Genomic DNA, 18,298 nt, shown 5'->3' with positions numbered 1-18,298 from the left:
TTGAGGAGTTTCCCCTGAGGTCTTGGGGTCTTTCTGGCCAAACTGACCCAGGAGGAGGCCTGCTAGGGCAGTAGAGAGAGCCCTGAGCACTTGCTGCAGACGGTGGCTCTGCTCCCACCCCCACCCCCTTTTCTGGTTTTTTTTTTTTGAGCCACACACGGCTTCATTCAGAGCTGACTCCTGGCCCTGAGCTCAGTGAGCACTCATGGAGGGGCTTGGGGACGATAAGGGGTGCCGGGGATGGAACCCGGGTCATCCACATGCTAGTGGGTAGTGCCCTATCCACTTTCCCCCGGGGCCAGGGTGGTTCTGCCCATAAACCTCGCTCACTCTGCAGCGCTGTCCCCTGCCCCCTAGCCATGGCGTTTCTGACCTGAGACCACTCCAACCCACTAAAGTAAAGGGGACCTATCAGGAACCCAAAGAGACAGGCCTCAGGGACTGCACATGGGACTTGAAAAAGAGCCCAGGTGGAGGCAGGCCAGCAGGTAGGTGACTAGCAACCATCTTTATTTGCAGTTACAAACTTCTACCCTTCAACCTGCAGCTTCTCGCTGTGTCTTGCTTGAGGCTGCCCCCATTCTCATCTGCTATCCTAAACGAGCTCCTCTACCTATCTGGAGACAAAAACTGCCCTAAAGGGCTCAATTTGCCCATTCTAATCCTCAAAAATAATGTCACTGGCCTGAATGAGGTGGGGCAGGAGCAGGAGGAGCAGGACCTGGATGGGCGGGGCCATGATTGGGGCGGGGCTCGGGAGGGGTGGGACCTGGGCGGGGCGGGACCCTGACGGGGCGGGGTTTGGATGGGGCGGGGCCTGGGCGGGGCGGGGCTTGGGTGGAGCGGGACCTGGGTGGGGCGGGGCTTGGGTGGCGCGGGACCTGGACGGGGAGGGGCCCCGATGGGGCGGGGCTCGGTTGGGGATGAGGAAGGACTGGGACTGGCAGCGCTTGGATGGAGCGGGGCCTGGACAGGGTGGGACCTGGTCGGGGCGGGGCCTGGATGGGGCGGGGCTTAGGTGGAGCGGGACCTGGATGGGGCGGGGCTCGGTTGGAGATAAGGCGGAGCCTGGACAGGGCAGGGTTTGGGTGGGGCGGGACCTGGACGGGGCGGGGCTCGGGACCTGGACGGAATGGGGCGGGGCGGGGGGGCCGCTGGCGCCCATCAGAAGGAGAAAGCCCGGTGGCCCCTGGGCGTGCCGGCGTCCTCGCTCTCCAGCTCCATGGTCTCAAAGAGCAGCCGCACCAGCGCCGGCCGCCCCTGGGCCACCAAGGTCCGCGCGAGCCCCAGCACCTCGGCCGTGTGGCCCCGCCACAGGCGCTGCAGCTCCTGGCGCAGGCACGGCGCGGGGTACTTGGCCTGGGCGCGGCGCAGCCACGCGTCCACCTCGCGGCCCAGCTCGCCGTCGCTCAGCTGCGCCTGGCCCCACTGCGCCAGCAGCGCCTCGAGCAGGCGGCCGAAGCCCTCGGTGCGGCCGCAGCCCGCGTCGTCCAGCTCCACGACGCGCTTGAAGCAGGCGGCCGCGTTGGCCTCCTCGCCCTTGATGCGCAGGCACTTGCCCCGCAGCAGCTGCAGCTCGGGCAGGGCGGCCCCCAGCTCCGACTCGCCCGCCTTGGCCAGGAACACCAGCGCCTGGTTCAGGGCCTCCTCGTCCACGGCCAGCAGCTCCTGCATGGCGTCCACGCCCATGTAGTAGTAGACCTGCGGCAGCGGGGCGGGCGGCGAGGCCGCGTGAGCCTCCTCCCTGCGGCAAAGGCTCCCGCTCGCCCCCTTCCCACGGCTATTTCTATTTATTTATCTATTTTGGGGGGTCACACCCGGCGATGCACAGGGGTGACTCCTGGCTCTGCACTCAGGAATCACTCCTGGCGGTGCTCGGGGGACCACATGGGATGCTGGGAATCGAACCGGGGTTGGCCCCATGTAAGGCAAACGCCCTCCCCGCTGGGCTTCCCCTTGGCTGTCTTTAAAAGGGTCCACGCACTCCTCCCCAGCCTTCCTCCTTCAAGGCTTTCTCGTGGAAGATTGTGGTCCCAGGAAAGAGGAGAGGACAGTATGGAATTCCAGCCCCTGCACTCTTGGCCTCCTGGACTCAGAAGACATCTGGCCCCGGCCGTTGGTTTTCTGAGATCTCTGAGAGAGCCCGGTCAGTTCTGGGTGCTGAGTTACATCCTCCCAGCTGCTCGGGGACAGAGAGATGGCCCACCTTCACTCCCGGCGTCCCAGTGCCCGGCCTGGCCGGGCAGAGGGTAAAGAAGTTTACATGTCTTGTTTGGGGCCACACCCAGTGGTGCTCAGGGCTCACGCCTGGCTCTGTGCTCAGGGCTCACTTCTGATGGGGCCTGAGGGACCGTACGGGGGTCTGGGGATAGAAGCCGGGTGGGCACAGACAAACAGCCTACCTGCTACTACTCTCTCTCCAGCCCTAAATGGGGTTAGCTTGGTTGTTTTTTTTCCCCATAAGTCACCAGATGTCCAGCCTATAAGCTGTCTTACCTGGCCAATGTCCAGGTAGACCTTGAGGCCTGGGCACACCTTGACCACTTCCTCGAGATCCGCCTTGGCACAGGCCAGGTGGTTCCTGTCGGGCATGTGCCCCAGCCCCAGCTTGGCCCGTTCCAGGTCGTGCAGGTAGGTCTGGATGTGCACCTGCCCCCGGAGAGTCAGACAGGAAGGGTGCTGCAGCACCGTGCGGCCCTGGCCCCAGCAGGCAGACAGGGCCGGGGGTGGGGTGGGGGGTGGGGGCGTGCTCCAAGCATGGGGCTCCCCCTCTTTCCCACAGTCTTTTCTCAGCAGCACCTTGGGGAGGGTCTGTGCTGTAGCAGGAAGGCCCAAAGCGGGACCCCTGACATCTGGCATACTTGTTTGGTGTGAACTTGGAGGAGCAGCCACCCTGCCACCCCCCGCCCCGCCTGCCCCCTTCCTGGCCCTCTGTCTCCCTGTCCGAACTACAAGGCTGTGAGTTCCTTCAGTCACTCCCTCCATGCGTTTGTCCTGGGAACCCGCCGCTGAGGGTCCCCGTCCGAGGGGGCTTTGCTGTTCTTGAACGGAAAAATGATCACAAGTAGAAGGGAATATTTCAAGGGGGAAAAGAGCTGTGAAAAGTGAGGCAGGGTGTTGGCGGGGGTGGCGGGGGTTACTTTGAATAAGAGGGTGGTGTGGATTTCGTGAGAATTCTTGAGACCAATAACTTGGAGGAAGGGGAAGTGACTCCGACCTATGAGACATAAACAAAGATCTGGACCCCTGCTTGCATCCTCTGGGCCCCTGTGCCCCCCTTCTTGGAGCCTCTGGGAAATCTAGTTTCCAGATATGGGGAGGGAGGAAGGGGAGGGAGAAAGGGGTCGTGCTTGCGTGCCATGAGTGAGGGGGCTCTGGCTCTAATACAGCTTCTCGGGGGGCTGGGAGGGGGATGGGGGGACCCTGCTTGGGAAAGGCAGTTGGGCCGGATTGGATTCCCCTCCTCAAACCTTACGAGCTGCTGCGAGGCTCCTTCTCCACTTTTTTTTTTTTTGCTTTTTTGGGTCACACCCGGCAATGCACAGGGGTTACTCCTGGCTCTGCACTCAGGAATCACCCCTGGCAGTGCTCAGGGGACCATATGGGATGCTGGGATTCGAACCTAGGTCAGGCAAGGCAAACGCCCTACCCGCTGTGCTATTGCTCCAGGCCCCTTTCTCCACTTCTTAAAGTCAGCTGTGCTACGTGGGTCCCCTGCTTCCCTCACGGGGAGCAGACACAAGCCCCTCGGGGTGGCGGCAGACACAAGCCCCACGCGCGTGTTGGAGGAACGTCCCTTCCTGCGAGGATTCACAGGCCCGCGGCTGGGAAGGATGCCGGGCAGAGCGCGGCTGGTGAAACGCCCGCGTCCTCGGGACCAAGAGCCAGGCGGCGGGTCAGCTGGGAGAGGCAGGGGTGGGGGCCCGGCCTGCACATCCCGAGCAGAGCTCGGGGGCTCAGAGCTCAGGGTCTCTGGCCCCAAGCAGGAGGTCTGTGGGTGCTCCCGGGGGCAGACCCTGGGGGCCGACGGAGGCAGTGCTCCGTGCCCGGGAGGGGGTGATCGGGACAAAGGACACCTCGTCGCAGCTCCGTCAGGGCCAGGGGCCCGGACACCACTCTCCTCACGGCTGCGTGACACGGGGCCACTCTCCCCAGCTGGCCGGGGGCGGCGCCCAGCCCGGAGTGGATGGGAGCTTGTCTGTGCGGGCCGTGAGGCAGGCGTGGAGCAGCGCTGACCGCCCGGAGCCCCCGGACACACCCGCACGCAGCCCTGGGCCTCTCAGAAGCACCTGCCGGGCTGGACAGTGCTCAGAGCCGGAGTCCCACAGTGACCCCCGCAGCCTCGTTTTTTTTTTTTTTTTTTTTTGCTTTTTGGGTCACACCCGGTGATGCTCAGGGGTTACTCCTGGCTTTGCACTCAGGAATTACTCCTGGCAGTGTTTGGGGGACCATATGGGATGCCGGGGATCGAACCCGGGTCAGCCGCGTGCAAGGCAAACGCCCTACCCGCTGTGCTGTCGCTCCGGCCCCCCCCCCGCAGCCTCGTTTTCTCCTTGCCCCCACCAGCTGGTCTCACACGGGCCGCCGTGGAGGGAGTCCCTCCCTGTGGCTCTCCTGGAGCCCCCTGGAGGCCCCTGGGGGATGGAATATTTGGGGAGTGCTAGCCCCCCTACGCTGTGCATCAGCTTCTGGGCACTCTGAAGCAAGGCGGGAGTGAGCCACGGCTTCCCAGGTGGGAGCGAGCTCTGGGCAGCTCTGTGACCTCCGGCCCACCAGGATAAGTGAAGAGGCCAGACTCCTACCGAGGTCGGTCTGCAGACGTAGCCCTCAGACCCCCTTTCTGTGGCTTTGGGTCCCCCTCTGCAGCCCTAGGGGATGATGGGCTGCTCCCGGCTCCCGGCAGAGCTTGGGGGCCACGCTGCGCTGGGGGCCCGTCCGGGATGAGCAAGGCCGACCCCAAGACCTCCGGACTGTCTCTCTGCCCCCGACCGCTGGTGCTGGGGGTCCTTCTCTCTCGCCCTGGCCCGCAGGTGCCCGGCCGGGCCCTCACCTTGGCCCGGGTGCAGTAGGCCTGCCAGTTGAGCGCCGGGTCCGGGAGCACATTGAGCGCCATGTTGCAGATCCCGATGGCCATGTCCTGCTTTCCCAGGAAGTGGACGATCTTGGCCAGGCGATTAAGGACGGGGGGCTGGTCCTTGGCTGCTTCCATCGCCTGGAACAGCCGGTGGCGGGGCGGGGGGGGGGGGGAGCCAGAGCTAACATGTGAGGCTGTTTGTTTGCTGGAACAGGCACAGCCCCCCACCCCTGCCCCTGCTCCCTCTCTGAGGGCCGCGGCCACGCCGCCAGCAAGTCCACGCACTCACGGGCCTTGGGGTGCCGCTCCCCAGCCCCCGGCCCCGAGAGTCCAGTGCGGTCACGGTCCCGTTCAGGGTTCCCTGGCAAGCCCCTGGGATGGGATTACAGCCAGGCGGTGCTCCCAGGTTCCAAGGGCTGCTGGGAGGGGCCAGAACCAGCCTCTACTGCCCCCTGCTAGCCCGGAGGCCCAGTCTCCCTCTCTCCCCTTCTCCCTGTCTCTGTCTCTGTCTCTGTCTCTCTCCCTCTCTCTGGCTCGCCATCTCTCTGTCTCTCTCCCTTTCTATTCATTTCTCTCTCTCTCTTTCTCTCCCTCTCCCTCTCTCCCTCTGTGTCTCTCTCCAACTCTCTCTCCTTGGAGTGTACCCCCCTATCCCCCCACCCGGCTGGGACTGACTGAGCCTGGTGCTCCCCGCCCCGTGCTGGGGCACCCCAGAGTACTGCGTTGGCGCCGTGGACCTGCTCCCCAACCGTCCTGCGCTACCTGGCATCTCCCCAGCAGGCCACGTGGGTGGGGCTGTGCCACCCCAGCGCGGAGTGGCCCCTGCCGCCCCCACACTGGCCAGGGGCTGAGACTGCCTGGACACGGGGGCTCACAGGGGCACTCTCTCCCGCTTCCTCCCGGCCGCCCTGCAGCCGGAGGCAGACAGCTCCCCGGTCGAGGGGCTGAGGGACAAGCCCAGGGGGTCCCCCATTTGTGGCGGAGCCTTCTCTGCACGTGGGACGCCCCAGAGGGACCCCAGAGTCTGGGGGTCTCACTGGGCAACAGTTGGGGGGCTTCGAGTCCCGGCTGGAGGTGAAGAGGGGGTGCACGCCGGGCCCTGGGGGGGCTGGGGGGCTCGGGGCCGCCCCCGGCGCAGGGGAGGGGGCGCCTACCTTGCCGAAGCAGTCCAGGGGCTCGGTGCCCGAGAAGCCGCAGTCGTGCACGCCCAGGGGCGTGGTGGAGAAGGAGTCCTTGCGCTCCAGCAGCAGCCCCAGGTAGCACCAGGCCAGGGCTGGGGGCGGCGAGAGGGCGAGAGGGGCGCTGGGACGCGGGCCGGCCGGGAGGGGGCGCCCGCGCGCGGGGCCCGCCCGGGGAGCCGCCGCCTACCTCGGCGCTGGGCGTCCGGGGACTTGAGCACCTGGCGCAGCAGGGACAGCGCGCGGTTGAAGGCGGGCAGCCGCCTCTGCTCCTCGCGGCCCAGCGCCGGGGAGAGGCCGTCCAGCCTGCGGGGACGGGGCCGGACAGGGCGCTGCTGACTCCCGCCCCCCACCCCAGCGCCGCCCCCGCCCCGCCCCGCCGCCCCCCGCCGTCCCCGCCAGACCTGATGAGGAGCGTGACCATGCCCAGGTACCAGCCCCTCTTCTCCTCCGCCGGGACCTGGGGAGCAGAGAAGGGCCCCGCAGTGAGCGAGCGAGTGAGTGCTCAGAGCACTGCACCCCGAGGGGCTGGAGCGAGAGAGAGCACAGCGGGCAGGGCGTTTGTTTGCCTTGCACGCGGCCGCCCCGGGTTCGAGTCCCAGCATCCCATACGGTCCCCCGAGCACCCCCAGGAGTCATCCCTGAGTGCAGAGCCAGGAGTGACCCCTGTGCATTACCAGGTGTGACCCCAAAAGCAAAAACAAAGCAAAACGAAAGACCACTGCACCCCGAGAAGCTGCACGCACCCGCCCCATCCCCATCACGGTCCTGGCCCCGCCACTGGCCCCCGGGGGGGGGGACGCGGGAGTTGGGGTGCTTGTCTGTTCTGTGCTCTGGACCCCCGTCCCCGCCCCCCCACTTGGAGTGAGCTGGGGAGAAGCCCACCCCCTTGTTATTCCTGCCAGCCCCGCCTGCACGTAGACCGGCTTGGGCACCGGATAAAATATTTATGCCGTTATTTATGGGAGTAGCTGTTCCTGCCGCGGGAAGGAATTTTTAATGAAAGCCAATAAAACCCCCAGTGCATAGCGGCAGCCCCGCCACGGGACACCCGCCCGCCCCATCCATCTCGCTCCTGATCTCCAGCCCCGACCCCCAGCAACAGCCGCTGGAGCTCTGGACCCCTCTTCCCCACCCCCCTTGCACCCCGCAGCCCCTCCCTGCGGCCCAGGGCCTAGGCAGCACTTCTGAGCATCATGAGACCCTCTGGTGGACGCCGGGAGACCGGGTGAGACCCGCCCCCACTCGCGGGCCGGCCATGCCCTCCCCCCTACCGCCCCGCCGGGCAGGGTTAGCTGACCCAGCCAGATCACAGGGCGGAATCACTGTCCCCGGCCTGGAGCCTGCCACCCCTCATCTCAATCTCATAGCAACCGCTGACAAAGGAGCCACCCCCGTTTCGCAGAACACACGGAGGCTCAGGCCGCGACGGGCTCAAGGCCACACAGCATGGCAGCAGCAAAGCCTGGACTCGGGCCCAGTGTGTTAGGGTCCGAGACCCGTGCTCAGAGCTCAGTGTCTAGCTCAGCGCCTGCCTTGCAGGGGTGAGGTCCTGGGTTTGAGCCCTGGCACCATGAGAGGAAGGGCACCGCGGGGCCGAAGCACTGAACTGCTGGTCTAGGCCGAGTCCTGCCAGGAGTGTCACAGGGCCCCCCAGCACCTCATGAGAGCCCCCTGCTCCCCTAAAAAAAAAAAAACAACCCAGCACTGAAGCAGAAAACAGAAATGCAACAACAGAAACTATTTTAAGCCCACGCTCCCCTCCCCACGCTGGTGGCCAATAGAGCTCTCACACGCAGGCAGGGCAGGGCTGGAGCCGGAGACTCCAGCTGGGGGGTGGGGGGGGCCGGGGGCGTCCTGGGAGCTCAGAGACTCCAGTGTCAGCCGGGAGGAGGCACTCAGGGGCCCCCCGCTGAGTGAGCTGGGGGGGCAGGGAGGCTGTGAGGGAGGGGGCAGACACCAGGAGCCTTGGCCCAGGCCCGCATCACACTCCCACCCCAGCTCTCTGCCCTGCTCGCCTGTGTCCTCTGGCGTATGTGGCCCCCTGGGCTAAGGGGCAGGAGAGGGCAGCCGAGGCTCCCATGAGGAGCCCCCTGTCTGGCGACACAGTCAGAGGAGGATCAGGGGCTATGGTGGGGGGGGGGGGCTGTGGGCCCGCATCAGGCCTCTCAGTGGGCAGGAGAAGCCGCCGGCTCTGAGTGAGGAGAGGGATTTTCACATGGGCGCAGTACACGTGTACGTGCATGTGTGAGTGTGTGCACACGTGTGTGTATATGTATGAGTGTGTGCATGTGTATACGCGTGCATGCATGTGTGTGCATACACCTGTGTGCGTGTGCGTGCGTGCATGTATGCACATGTGTGCATGTAATGTGTGTGCATGTGTAAGTATGCACTGGTGCTGGGGCTCATGGTTAAATGAGCACGTGTGTATGTATGTGTATGTACGTGTATGTACGTGTGCTGGAGTTCATCTTTGAGTATGTGCGTGAGTGTATGTGTGTGCGCGTGCACGCACATGTGTGTGTGTGTGTGCACATGTGTGCGTGTGTGTGCGCACTGGTGCTGGAGCTCCGGGTGGACGAGCATGAGTTTGTGTGTATGCGTGAGGCTGCATGTGTGTGCCGGGGGGACAGGCCGGTTGGGGTCTTTCAGGAGGGGCCCCTGACTGCCAGACTCAACCTGGAGCTCACCGCAGGGCAGGGCTCAGGCCCCAGAGAGCTCTGTGCTTGCTCAGGCCCCGCCTTGCCTGCAGCCCGGCTCCCCCCCTCTCCCCACACCACTCTGAAGCCCAGCGCATCATGCATGGTCCTGGGCGCAGGTCGGTGGGCCAGGCCTGTCCCTCTCTGAAAGGGGAGTGAGCTAGCGGCCGTGTGGGGCAGTGAGGCAGCGCCTGCTGGGGGTGCCCCCTAGAGAGGGCTCCTGACCCTGATTCGCTTAGGGTCGACCCCCGGGGGTGCCGGGGAGGCTCTGCCCATGCAGTCCTATCTCAGTTCCCTTGGGGGCAGCACAGCCTCTGGCCCTGAAGCCCAGAGACACGCCCTGCACCCCACTCTCCGCCCGCCCAGAGCCCCTCTGCCAGGCTTGGAGGCACTCTGGTGTCCCGGCTGCAGCCATGTGCCAGAGCCTGGGCCTGCTCCCACCCATGCTTCCTTACTCCCGGCTCCACACCTGCCCGCAGCACTCAGTTGTCTTAAAGTCTCTCCCGATTGCATCTCTGAGGCTGCTGAGACTGCTGAGACCGTGCGCCTCAGTTAGCATCAGGGCTTAGAAGCCTGGGGTTTCTCCCACACGCGGGAGCGCGGAGCTTAGGGCCACACTCGAGGAGCAATACTGCCACCTGGTGGCAGCATGTCAGAATTGCAGGAGCAACTCCTAAGCCGCAGGGCTCCTCTTTCCCTTCCACTGAAAAGTGGATTTTCAGTGACACGGCGCGCTGAGTAACATCTGCGTGAGGAACCTCAGATGCAGCTCCTCGCCTGATCCTACTCAGAGTATAACATTTGCCCGAGTTTTGTTGCCCATGTGGGGCATCAGCAGCCTCTGCCTGGTGAGGGTGCAGGCGCTCCTTCTCCTGTGTTCCTTCTGGCCCTGGAGTGGGCTGTCTCTTTAAAAATCCTTCTGGTTGTAACTGAAGCAGCCGCTGAAGCTGTTACCAGGGGCAACCTGGCAAGCCACAGTGCGTTAAATTAAATTAAACAGGCCTCTGACTGCCCCCGCCCCTCCCGGAGGAGGGAGGCGGCTTCCACACTCTCCCCAGAATAAAGTTGCTGTGAAACCTCCTCTGGCTGCGATGAGGAATTCACTGGCGGGGCTGACGGCTCCCAGGGGCCAGATGTTTGGAGGCAGCTGGGAGGGCGCGAAGGACGCCAGTGGCCGGGAGGGGGCTGGGGTAGGACCCCCCCACCCACCTTCTTGTGGGGTCTCATCACAGCCTGCAAGCGAGGGGGCTCGCTGGTCAGCTCAGGGGTCGGCCTCTGCCCTCCCCCCCCCCGCACCAGTAGAAACCTGGCCGCTGCGGGGGGAGCGACGCTGGTTTAGGGGTGCATGGGACCCCTCCCGCAGCTCTGGGGTCGGAGGGGTCACGGTGGAGACGCAGGCACAGAGAGGCAGCTGCCGGCCTGCTTGCCTCAGCTCAGTCCTGCCGGGCTCCACGACCCTCCCCATGGCACTGAGCCAGTGTTTGCTCAGCACTCGGCACCGACTGGGTGCTTCCACGCCCGGGGCGCCCTTGTGGGGTGGAAGGTGGGGGACGCATGCCTTCCGGCACCCAGCTCAGACGACGCCCTCCGCGCACAGCCGGTGTGAAACCTGGCCTCCACCCGGTGATTATTTTGTGTTTTCCAAAAATCCCATTTCCTGGGGCTGGAGCGATAACCCAGCAGGCAGGGCACTGGGCTGGCACATGGACGGCCTCGGTACGACCCCCGGGGCCCGCTATGGTCCCGGAGCACTGCCAGGAGTGATCCCTGAGCACAGAGCCAGGAGCGATCCCTGAGCACAGAGCCAGGAGTGAGCCCTGAGCACAGAGCCAGGAGCGATCCCTGAGCACAGAGCCAGGAGTGAGCCCTGAGCACTGCCGGGGTAGCCCCCAAGTCTTTTTCATCTTCTTCTTCTTCTCGGGGGACAGGGCTGTGTCGTGCTGGGGACGAGGCTCGGCTCGGGCTGGCAGGCCCCTGGAAATAGGGCTCGGCAGCTCCCACCTGCAGAGCCACGTTGGTGAGCGCCTGCACTGCACGTGGCTCCACGCGGCCGGCCCTCAGGCCTCGCCAGCAGGGCCCGGGACAGGCTGGCATCGCCCTGACCTTACGAGCGGCACGGCACGGGGGGGACCAGCCGCCAGCTGCGGTTCCTGCACCTAATGCCCTAGACCCATTGGTTCTTGGGGTGTGGCCCAGCCCGCAACAGCGGCGGCCCCGGGGAGTGGGACAGGTGTGCACACGCGCACACGGACTCAGAGATGCTGGCGGGGCCTGCGGCCTGTGTCCCAGGTCCCCCTGCTGCAGTGGCCTTTTGGGGGACTGGGCCTTTTTCAGGGATTTCAGCAGGGCCGGGGGATGACACCAAGGGCCGGGGCACAGGCTCTGCAGGCGGGTGCTCTCAGCCCCATCCCCGGCACGACAAGTTTCCTGGAGCACCACTAGGAGCAACCCCCGAGCACTTCTCAGTGTGGGCCCCAAATCAAAGCAGATTTTATTTGGGGGCCATTGGGGCCTTAGCCACCCAGCACTGCTCGGGGGCTATTCCTGCTGAAGAGGGACCCCTGGTGGTGCCTGGGGGAACTACTTGAGGTGCCCGAGAGCCAATGAACGGGGATGTGTCTCATCCAAGGCAAGGGCCTTCCTAGTCTATTATCTCCCTACCCCCAAGCAAGGGGTTTATTTTTATCTATTATTTTTGTTTTGGGGACACACCCGGCGATGCACAGGGGTTACTCCTGACTCTGCACTCAGGAAGTATGGTGTGGCTGCTCCAGGTGTGGCCTCCCGGGCCACCTAACACAGGAGAGCCACATTCAAGTCCAGAGGCACCCCTGGAGGCCGCCCCACGGAAACAGAGGCCCAGTGGCCGGCCCGGAAGTGCGTCCTCCCCGCACAACCCAATGCCCTTTGGGCGATGCCCAGCCCAGACTGACCACCCCCTCCAGGGTCAGGCGCAGAATTAACAGAGGACGAGCTGGACGCCTCCCAGCCCCGACCTCCCTTGGGGACCCTGGAAAGGCTCGGGGCCAGCCTGGATCTCAGCCGCTGCACCCACATGCAGGGACGGTCCAGGCGGGGGCCTGTCCCTGTCTCAGGCCCCTGCACAGGCAGGACTCGGGGAAGGGACACTGTGCTGCCACAGGTTGCGTGCCTGAGTTTGCGATCACAGCAGACTGGCGGTGGCGCCCCAGGGCCACCCTGTTCTGGACCGGGCTCCATCCTGCAGACACGGGCCCCGGGCGGGTCCTCGCACTGGCTCCTGGGTCAGGGCTGCGTCCCTGGAACATACGTCCTCTGGCCCGGGGGCCGGGGAGACGGCACAGTGCAGGGGAGCACATGTGGGGACCCCAGATTCAAACCTGAGCTGGGAGTAGCCCCTGAGCACCACCGCAGTGGCCCCTCCCAGAAGCAAATGGAAAACCAGTGGTGCTGAGGCAGCCGGGGCCCTGGGGGTCTTGCTCAAGGGCGAGGGGAGACCCTGTGCCCAAACCTGCCAGGTAAGGAGTGGGGAGGCAGCAAACACAGGAGGCTCTGGCACCAGAGCCTGGGGACGGCTGCCCTGGGCTGTGAGCTGGTGCTGGGTGCCCAGTCCCGCCAGCCGCTCAGGCTGCATGCTCCTGGGCCCGGCCTCCCCTCTCCGGGCCTCAGTTTCCCTCCTCTGTGTGATGAGTGGGAGTGTGTGAGTGTGCACATGTGTGTGTATGGGTCTCTGTGTGTCTGTGCACATGCACATGTGCATGCATATGTGTGTATGGAGCACCTGTCGGCAATCACAAAACTCAACTTTAGGAAATTGGTTTTGAAGGGGCCGAAGCAGCAGTACAGCAGGTAAGGCCTTGCGTGCAGCCGGGCCCCACAACCGTGTGGTGGTTCCTGAGCGCAGAGCTAGAAGTAGCCCCTGCGCGTCTCTGGGTGTGGCCCCCAAACAAAGACAAACAAACAAATTAAAAAAAAATTATGGGGCTGGAGCGCGCACAGCGGGTAGGGCGTTTGCCTTGCACGCGGCCGGCTGACCCGGGTTCGATTCCCAGCATCCCATATGGTCCCCTGAGCACCGCCAGGGGTGATTCCTGAGTGCAGAGCCAGGAGTGACCTCTGTGCATCACTGGGTGTGACCCAAAAAGCAAAAAACAAACGAACAAAAAAACCCCAAAATTATGTGGGGCTAGCAGTGCTTGGGGGCTAGTCCCAGCTCTGTGCTTAGGGTCCAGGCGGTGGGTGCGGGGGATGGAGCCCGTGCCAACGGTCACATGCCAGTTAAGCTCCTGACCCCCTGCGGGGTCACCCTGCCCCTGGGCCTGTCAGGGAGTTTTCTCCCGGAAGTGCCCTCCTCTGTCAGCCTCAGCCTCCCCTCACCCCGGCCCCCATCCCCCGCACAGGAAGAGCCTGAGACCTGAGGGTGGGGGTGGGGGGCTTGTCTGCTGCCCCCGCCCCAGTGGGGTCTCCTCAGGGCCTCGTGGGGCCTGCAGGAAGGGGCAGGACCAGTGGAAAGAAGGACGAGGGCGCCCCTAGGAGGCAGTCTGGCCGCTCCCTGGAAACTGACCTCACGGAAACTGACCCTTACTCCTCCCGCCCGCACAGGCTGCGACTCCTGCCGGCTCCCGGGGGCTCAGCTGTGGGGTCTGAGTGCCCTGGGCAGGCCGGAGCTTCCCCTCGGCCTGGGGTCCCCGCAGGGTCTGTGTCCCGCAGCCCTGGGTCAGGGGGCAAAGGGAGGTCAGGGCGAGTGCGGGCGCTGGGCAGCGCAGCTGCTTGGGGTGCCAGCACCCAGGGCACCAGGACCCCAGGGCTGCTGCCCGCTGCCTTCCTGCCAGGCCCTCTCCCGAGGACTCCCACACCTCTGTTTGTGCGGCCTGGGGCACCTTCACGCAGAGGTTCCTCCCTGGAGCCTGGCACGCCCAGCACCCACGGGGCACACTGGGAGCTCAGCAGCACGCAGGGCCGAGTGCGAGCCCCGAGCCTGGCACCCAGGCGCCCACGGAGGCTGGCACCGGGGCTGCAGGCGGACCTGACTCCAGGCACGTGCGTGCCCGTGCCCATAGGGGTTAGAGGAGGGGTCTTTGAGGGATGCAGGAGAAGGAAATAAAACAACTGGCTTACTTGGGAGCCAGCAAGGGGGAGCAGAAGTGCCTTTCTCCTTTCTTTCTTTCTTTCTTTCTTTCTTTCTTTCTTTCTTTCTTTCTTTCTTTCTTTCTTTCTTTCTTTCTTTCTTTCTTTCTTTCTTTCTTTCTTTCTTTCTTTCTTTTTTTTGCCTTTTGGGTCACACCCGGCAATGCACAGGAGTTACTCCTGGCTCTGCACTCAGGAATCACCCCTGGCGGTGCTCAGGGGACCATATGGGATGCTGGGAATAGAACCCGGGTCGGCCACGTGCAAGGCAAACGCCCTCCCCGCCGTGCTATGGCTCCGCCCCAACGGCTCACGGTTCTGCAGCTGCACCTTCCCCTGAGCCCCGCCGGGTCCTCTCTGCCCGGACAGGCGGGAGCCCGGCTGCCCACCCCAGGCCGAGTCCTTCGGGTGACACCCTCCGTCGGGTCCCTCCTCTACCCTGCTGCCTCCCTCCTCCTTCCCCAGACTCACTCTCACTCCGCTGCTGCCCTGTCCGTCCTGATCCCGACCCCCCTGGCCCAGGGGTCCCCCCGTCCTCCCTCTCCACACGGCCTGCACCCCGATTCCCAGGCCCTGGGCGTCTGCACCCGAGCCGTCTGCCTCAGGGCAGCACCCCACTGCTCTCCGGAGAACAGAGCCGCGGTGCTGACCGAGGGGCGTGGGATCCCTTCCCGGACTCGGGGACGCCTCCGTTCCCGGTGGGGGGGTGGGGTCCGGGCTCCGGGGGGCTGCCTACGAGGTGGTGGCGGTGACGTCACGAGTGCAGCCCCGCTCTGTGGCCCTGCCTGGTGGGACCCCGGTGCCTGAAAGCCCCTCTAGCTGCGGGGGGCTGTGGGAGCCTCTCAGACAAGCCTCAGGCACCGGGTCCGAGCAGCTGGGCACCCCATCATCACGCCCGGCCCGACAGCAAGGTCACTGGCGTTGACTGTCCGTGAGGCCACAGATGGACAGTGACTTGTCCAGGGTCACCTGGCAGACTCGTCAGAGCTGGGGCTGGACTCTGACCCTCCTGCCCTGCCCAGGTCGCTCCTCACCTGCAGAGGACGGAAGAGGGGGCCCAGCACCCAGCACTCTCTGCTAGAAGTGGGAGGCAGGCTCTGTTTGAGCTCCAAACGTCTGCCTCCTGCTCACCTCCTCCAGGAAGCCTTCCTCCTGAGATAGGGAAGGAGCCTGAAGAGGCTCCAGGACCCTCTTATCCCTCTTTTCTTTCTTTTCTTCTATATTTTTGGGGGAGGGGCTCCCCCAAGCGGAACTGAGAAGACCTGTGGCCCTTCCCGGGGATTCTCTCCTCTAGGGCTGGGTGCCTAAGGACGCAACATGGCAGGGACTCCCTGGGCCACCCCCGGGTGCTGGGGCCCCGGCCTCACCTGGTGGGGCTCAGGGGTCCGTGCAGTGCCAGGGACTGAACCAGGGCCAGCCACGGGCATGGACCTTCCCCACTGTGTTAACTCTCTGCACCCCTTTCGGCCAAACATCGGACAGGAGAAGAGCAGCAGGCCGCCCGGCCCAGCCCAGCCTCTGGGCCCACACTGTCTACACCGCAGGCCGCCCGGCCCACCCCAGCCTCGGGCCACGGGACCACACTGTCTACACCGCAGGCCGCCTGGCCCACCCCAGCCTCTGGGCTCACACTGTCTACACCGCAGGCCGCCCGGCCCACCCCAGCCTCTGGGCTCACACTGTCTACACCGCAGGCCGCCCGGCCCACCCCAGCCTCTGGGGCCATGAGACCGCACTGTCCACACCGCAGGCCGCCCGGCCCACCCCAGCCTCTGGGGCCACGAGACCACACTGTCTACACCTTAGGCTGCCGGACCACCCCAGCCTCTGGGGCCACGAGACCACACTGTCCACACCGCAGGCCGCCAGGGCCTCGGACTCCAGCTTCCAGCCCTGGCTCCACTCCAGGTGCTCCCGAGCCCCAGTTTTCAGCCATTACACAGTGAGGTGACCTCGGTCCCATGTCCCACAGAGAGAGAGGGAGGCTGACCTGCCACGCTGAGGCCTGAGTGGTGGGAGGCGGCCTTGGACCAGCCGCACAGACCCACCGGGCCTCCCTCATAACCTCTACCGCGCGCTGATGCACTGAAGTCACTCAGGCCCCGCCCCACTCAGGCCCAGGCCTCCACAGCCACGCTCCCCCTCGGGGACCAGCCGGGGCGGAGAAGACCCCCGGAGAGGGAGCAGAGGCTGGTGGCTCTGACACCTGCGGGGAGGCCTGCTGTGATGACGATGATGATGACGATGATGATGATGATGATGACGATGATGATTTCTATTTTGGGGCCACACCCTCCCAGAACTTACTCCTGACTCTGCATTCAAGGTTCAGGGACCACACGCAGGTGCCAGGGATCAAGCCCGGTCAGCCGCATGCACGGCAGTCGCCTCCCTGTGGAACGTCTCTCCAGCCCCAGGACCTGCCGTTCGGTAGATACTACGGCACAAAACCATTTACCACCCCCCGGTTACCAGCCCGACCCCGCACTGGGGTATTTCCTGGACAGTCCCGGTGCCACGCTCAACTTCCCTCTCGGCTGCTGCCTCTGCCACGTGTGCCATCTAGTGAGACGCAGGGGTCCGGGCCCTTGGACAGGGCCCTCCCTTTGGGTGCCGGCTGGACCCAGGGGTCCCCTTCTAGCGAACGGGGTGGGGGCTCCATGCGCGTGAGCAGATTCAGAAGCTGCCCCCCTCCGCCGGGCGAGCCTTCTGCACGGGACCCACCCGGACTGTGAGGGGCACAGGCAGATGGCTGGGGTGACAAGCCGCAGACCCTCGGAGACCTCCAGGCCCACCCAGGGAGACAGGCTGGCCTCGCCCGAGAAGACAGCAGACTAGCGGCGACGAGGCCTGAGCCAGACTCAGGCCAGGAAGGTTCTTCCAAGGTGAGAGGGAGGGAGGAGCAGGGGCCTCCGCAGGCTGAGAGAGCCGCCAGGAACCCAGGCAGGGAGGGGCCTGGCTCCAGTGCCAAGAGGAAGTGGACAGGGACAGAGTCCTGGCTACAAGGCAGGTAGAGAGAGGGCAGGGGCACCCGCTCCCCATTGGAGGGCCTTGGCTTCATTAACCTGGGCTGGCGGGAGGTGGCGGGGGGGACACGGCAGGATGGAGGTGACTCTGCCCTATGGGCAGGGAATGGTGAAGGCTGGAGGGGAGGAGAGACCTGAGAGAGGACGGTGACAGTTAGGGCTGGGGGTGAGGAGTTGGGAAGGAAGTGGGCGCACAGAGAGGTCCGGGCAGGCCGCGCTGCGGGAGCAAGGAGGATGCAGGATGCGTTGCCTGGGTTGACTTTGCGGCGTTGCCACAAGAGACCTGGCTGGCAGGAGCCGGGGAAGCTGGCAGGAGGGCACGGCCGAGGGAAAGGGCGTGCTGGGGAGGAGAGGCACCCAGGACCGGTTTTGGAGCGTCTGAGCCGCGCCGCGCAGGATTCCCCAGCTGGAGACACGCACCTGTTGCCCGTAGCCCAGCGCCTTGTCGTAGAGCGCGATGCCAGCCGCCAGCACCCGCTCATGCTCCTCCGGGCTGGCGTAGCCCACGTCGAAGCCGTGCGCGTAGCCCTGCTCGGCCAAGCAGCGTGCGGCGCGGAGCTGGGGGTCTCCGGGGGTGCCCGGGGCCTCGACGTCCGCTTCCAGGTCCATGAGGCTGGCCAGCCGCCCGGCACACGCCTCCTCCTGGTCCTCCTGCGCCAGCCGCCCGTACAAGTGCGCCAGATTGGCCCAGGCGTTGAGGTTGTCGGGGTGCCCGCGGGCCACCTCGAGGAAGCGCTCGCGGGCCTCGTCCAGCTCCTCCAGGTGGAAGGCCACGGCGCCCAGGAGGTGGAGCACGGCGGGGCGCTGCGGGGCCGCGGCCAGCTCGAGCTCCCGCCGCAGGCTGTCCCGCTGCAGCCGCAGGTCCCGGGCGCGCGCGCGCTGCGAGGCGGGCGAGCGCGGCTCGAAGTTGAGCTGCAGCTCCAGGTGGAAGTGGCCGGGGAGGTAGTCCAGGTCGTCGAGGAGGGCGTCCAGGTCGTCGGCCGGGGGCTCCGGCTCCGCCATGGCCTCCCCGGGGGCCTCGCCCTCGCCGGGTGCAGGGGGAGCGCACCCGGCGGAGCGAGCGCGGACGGCGCGGGGCACCTCCGGCCCGGCGGGTGGGTCCGGGCCCGCCCCGTGGGTGTTTCCGCTTTCGCTGCTCCGCGGCTCTTACACGCCCGCCCTGCACAACCAGGCGTGCCAGAAAAACAAGTGCGTTGCCAAAGAGGGGCGCGC

The 18,298-nt window shown here is 65.5% G+C and overlaps 2 protein-coding genes across 3 annotated transcripts in view; one reads left to right on the top strand and one right to left on the bottom strand.

The window, feature by feature from the left end:
- Positions 1–220: 220 nt before the first annotated feature.
- Positions 221–18,184, bottom strand: TTC22 (tetratricopeptide repeat domain 22). Of its 2 annotated transcripts, XM_055139589.1 has the most exons (7): positions 17,507–18,184; positions 6,657–6,712; positions 6,443–6,558; positions 6,229–6,347; positions 5,051–5,212; positions 2,497–2,649; positions 221–1,701 (listed from the first exon to the last, which is right to left on the bottom strand). In XM_055139589.1, exons 1-7 carry the CDS (start codon positions 18,086–18,088, stop codon positions 1,165–1,167), a joined length of 1,725 nt encoding a protein of 574 aa, XP_054995564.1. In that variant the 5' UTR covers positions 18,089–18,184; the 3' UTR covers positions 221–1,164. The 2 variants fall into 2 exon arrangements, with proteins under 2 accessions (XP_054995564.1, XP_054995565.1); XM_055139590.1 differs by lacking the exon at positions 2,497–2,649.
- Positions 18,087–18,298, top strand: part of LEXM (lymphocyte expansion molecule) — an 18,136-nt gene continuing 17,924 nt past the window's right edge. The window contains exon 1 of the mRNA XM_055138314.1: positions 18,087–18,274. Within this exon, the coding sequence (XP_054994289.1) occupies positions 18,087–18,274 (188 nt within the window). The remainder of the gene's footprint in view (positions 18,275–18,298) is intronic.

The sequence above is a fragment of the Sorex araneus genome, chromosome 5 (genome assembly GCF_027595985.1).
Source record: "Sorex araneus isolate mSorAra2 chromosome 5, mSorAra2.pri, whole genome shotgun sequence".
In the NCBI taxonomy this organism is placed as follows: domain Eukaryota; kingdom Metazoa; phylum Chordata; class Mammalia; order Eulipotyphla; family Soricidae; genus Sorex; species Sorex araneus.
Note: the sequence above shows the minus strand (reverse complement) of the source record. Positions and strands in the feature narration are given on the sequence as shown.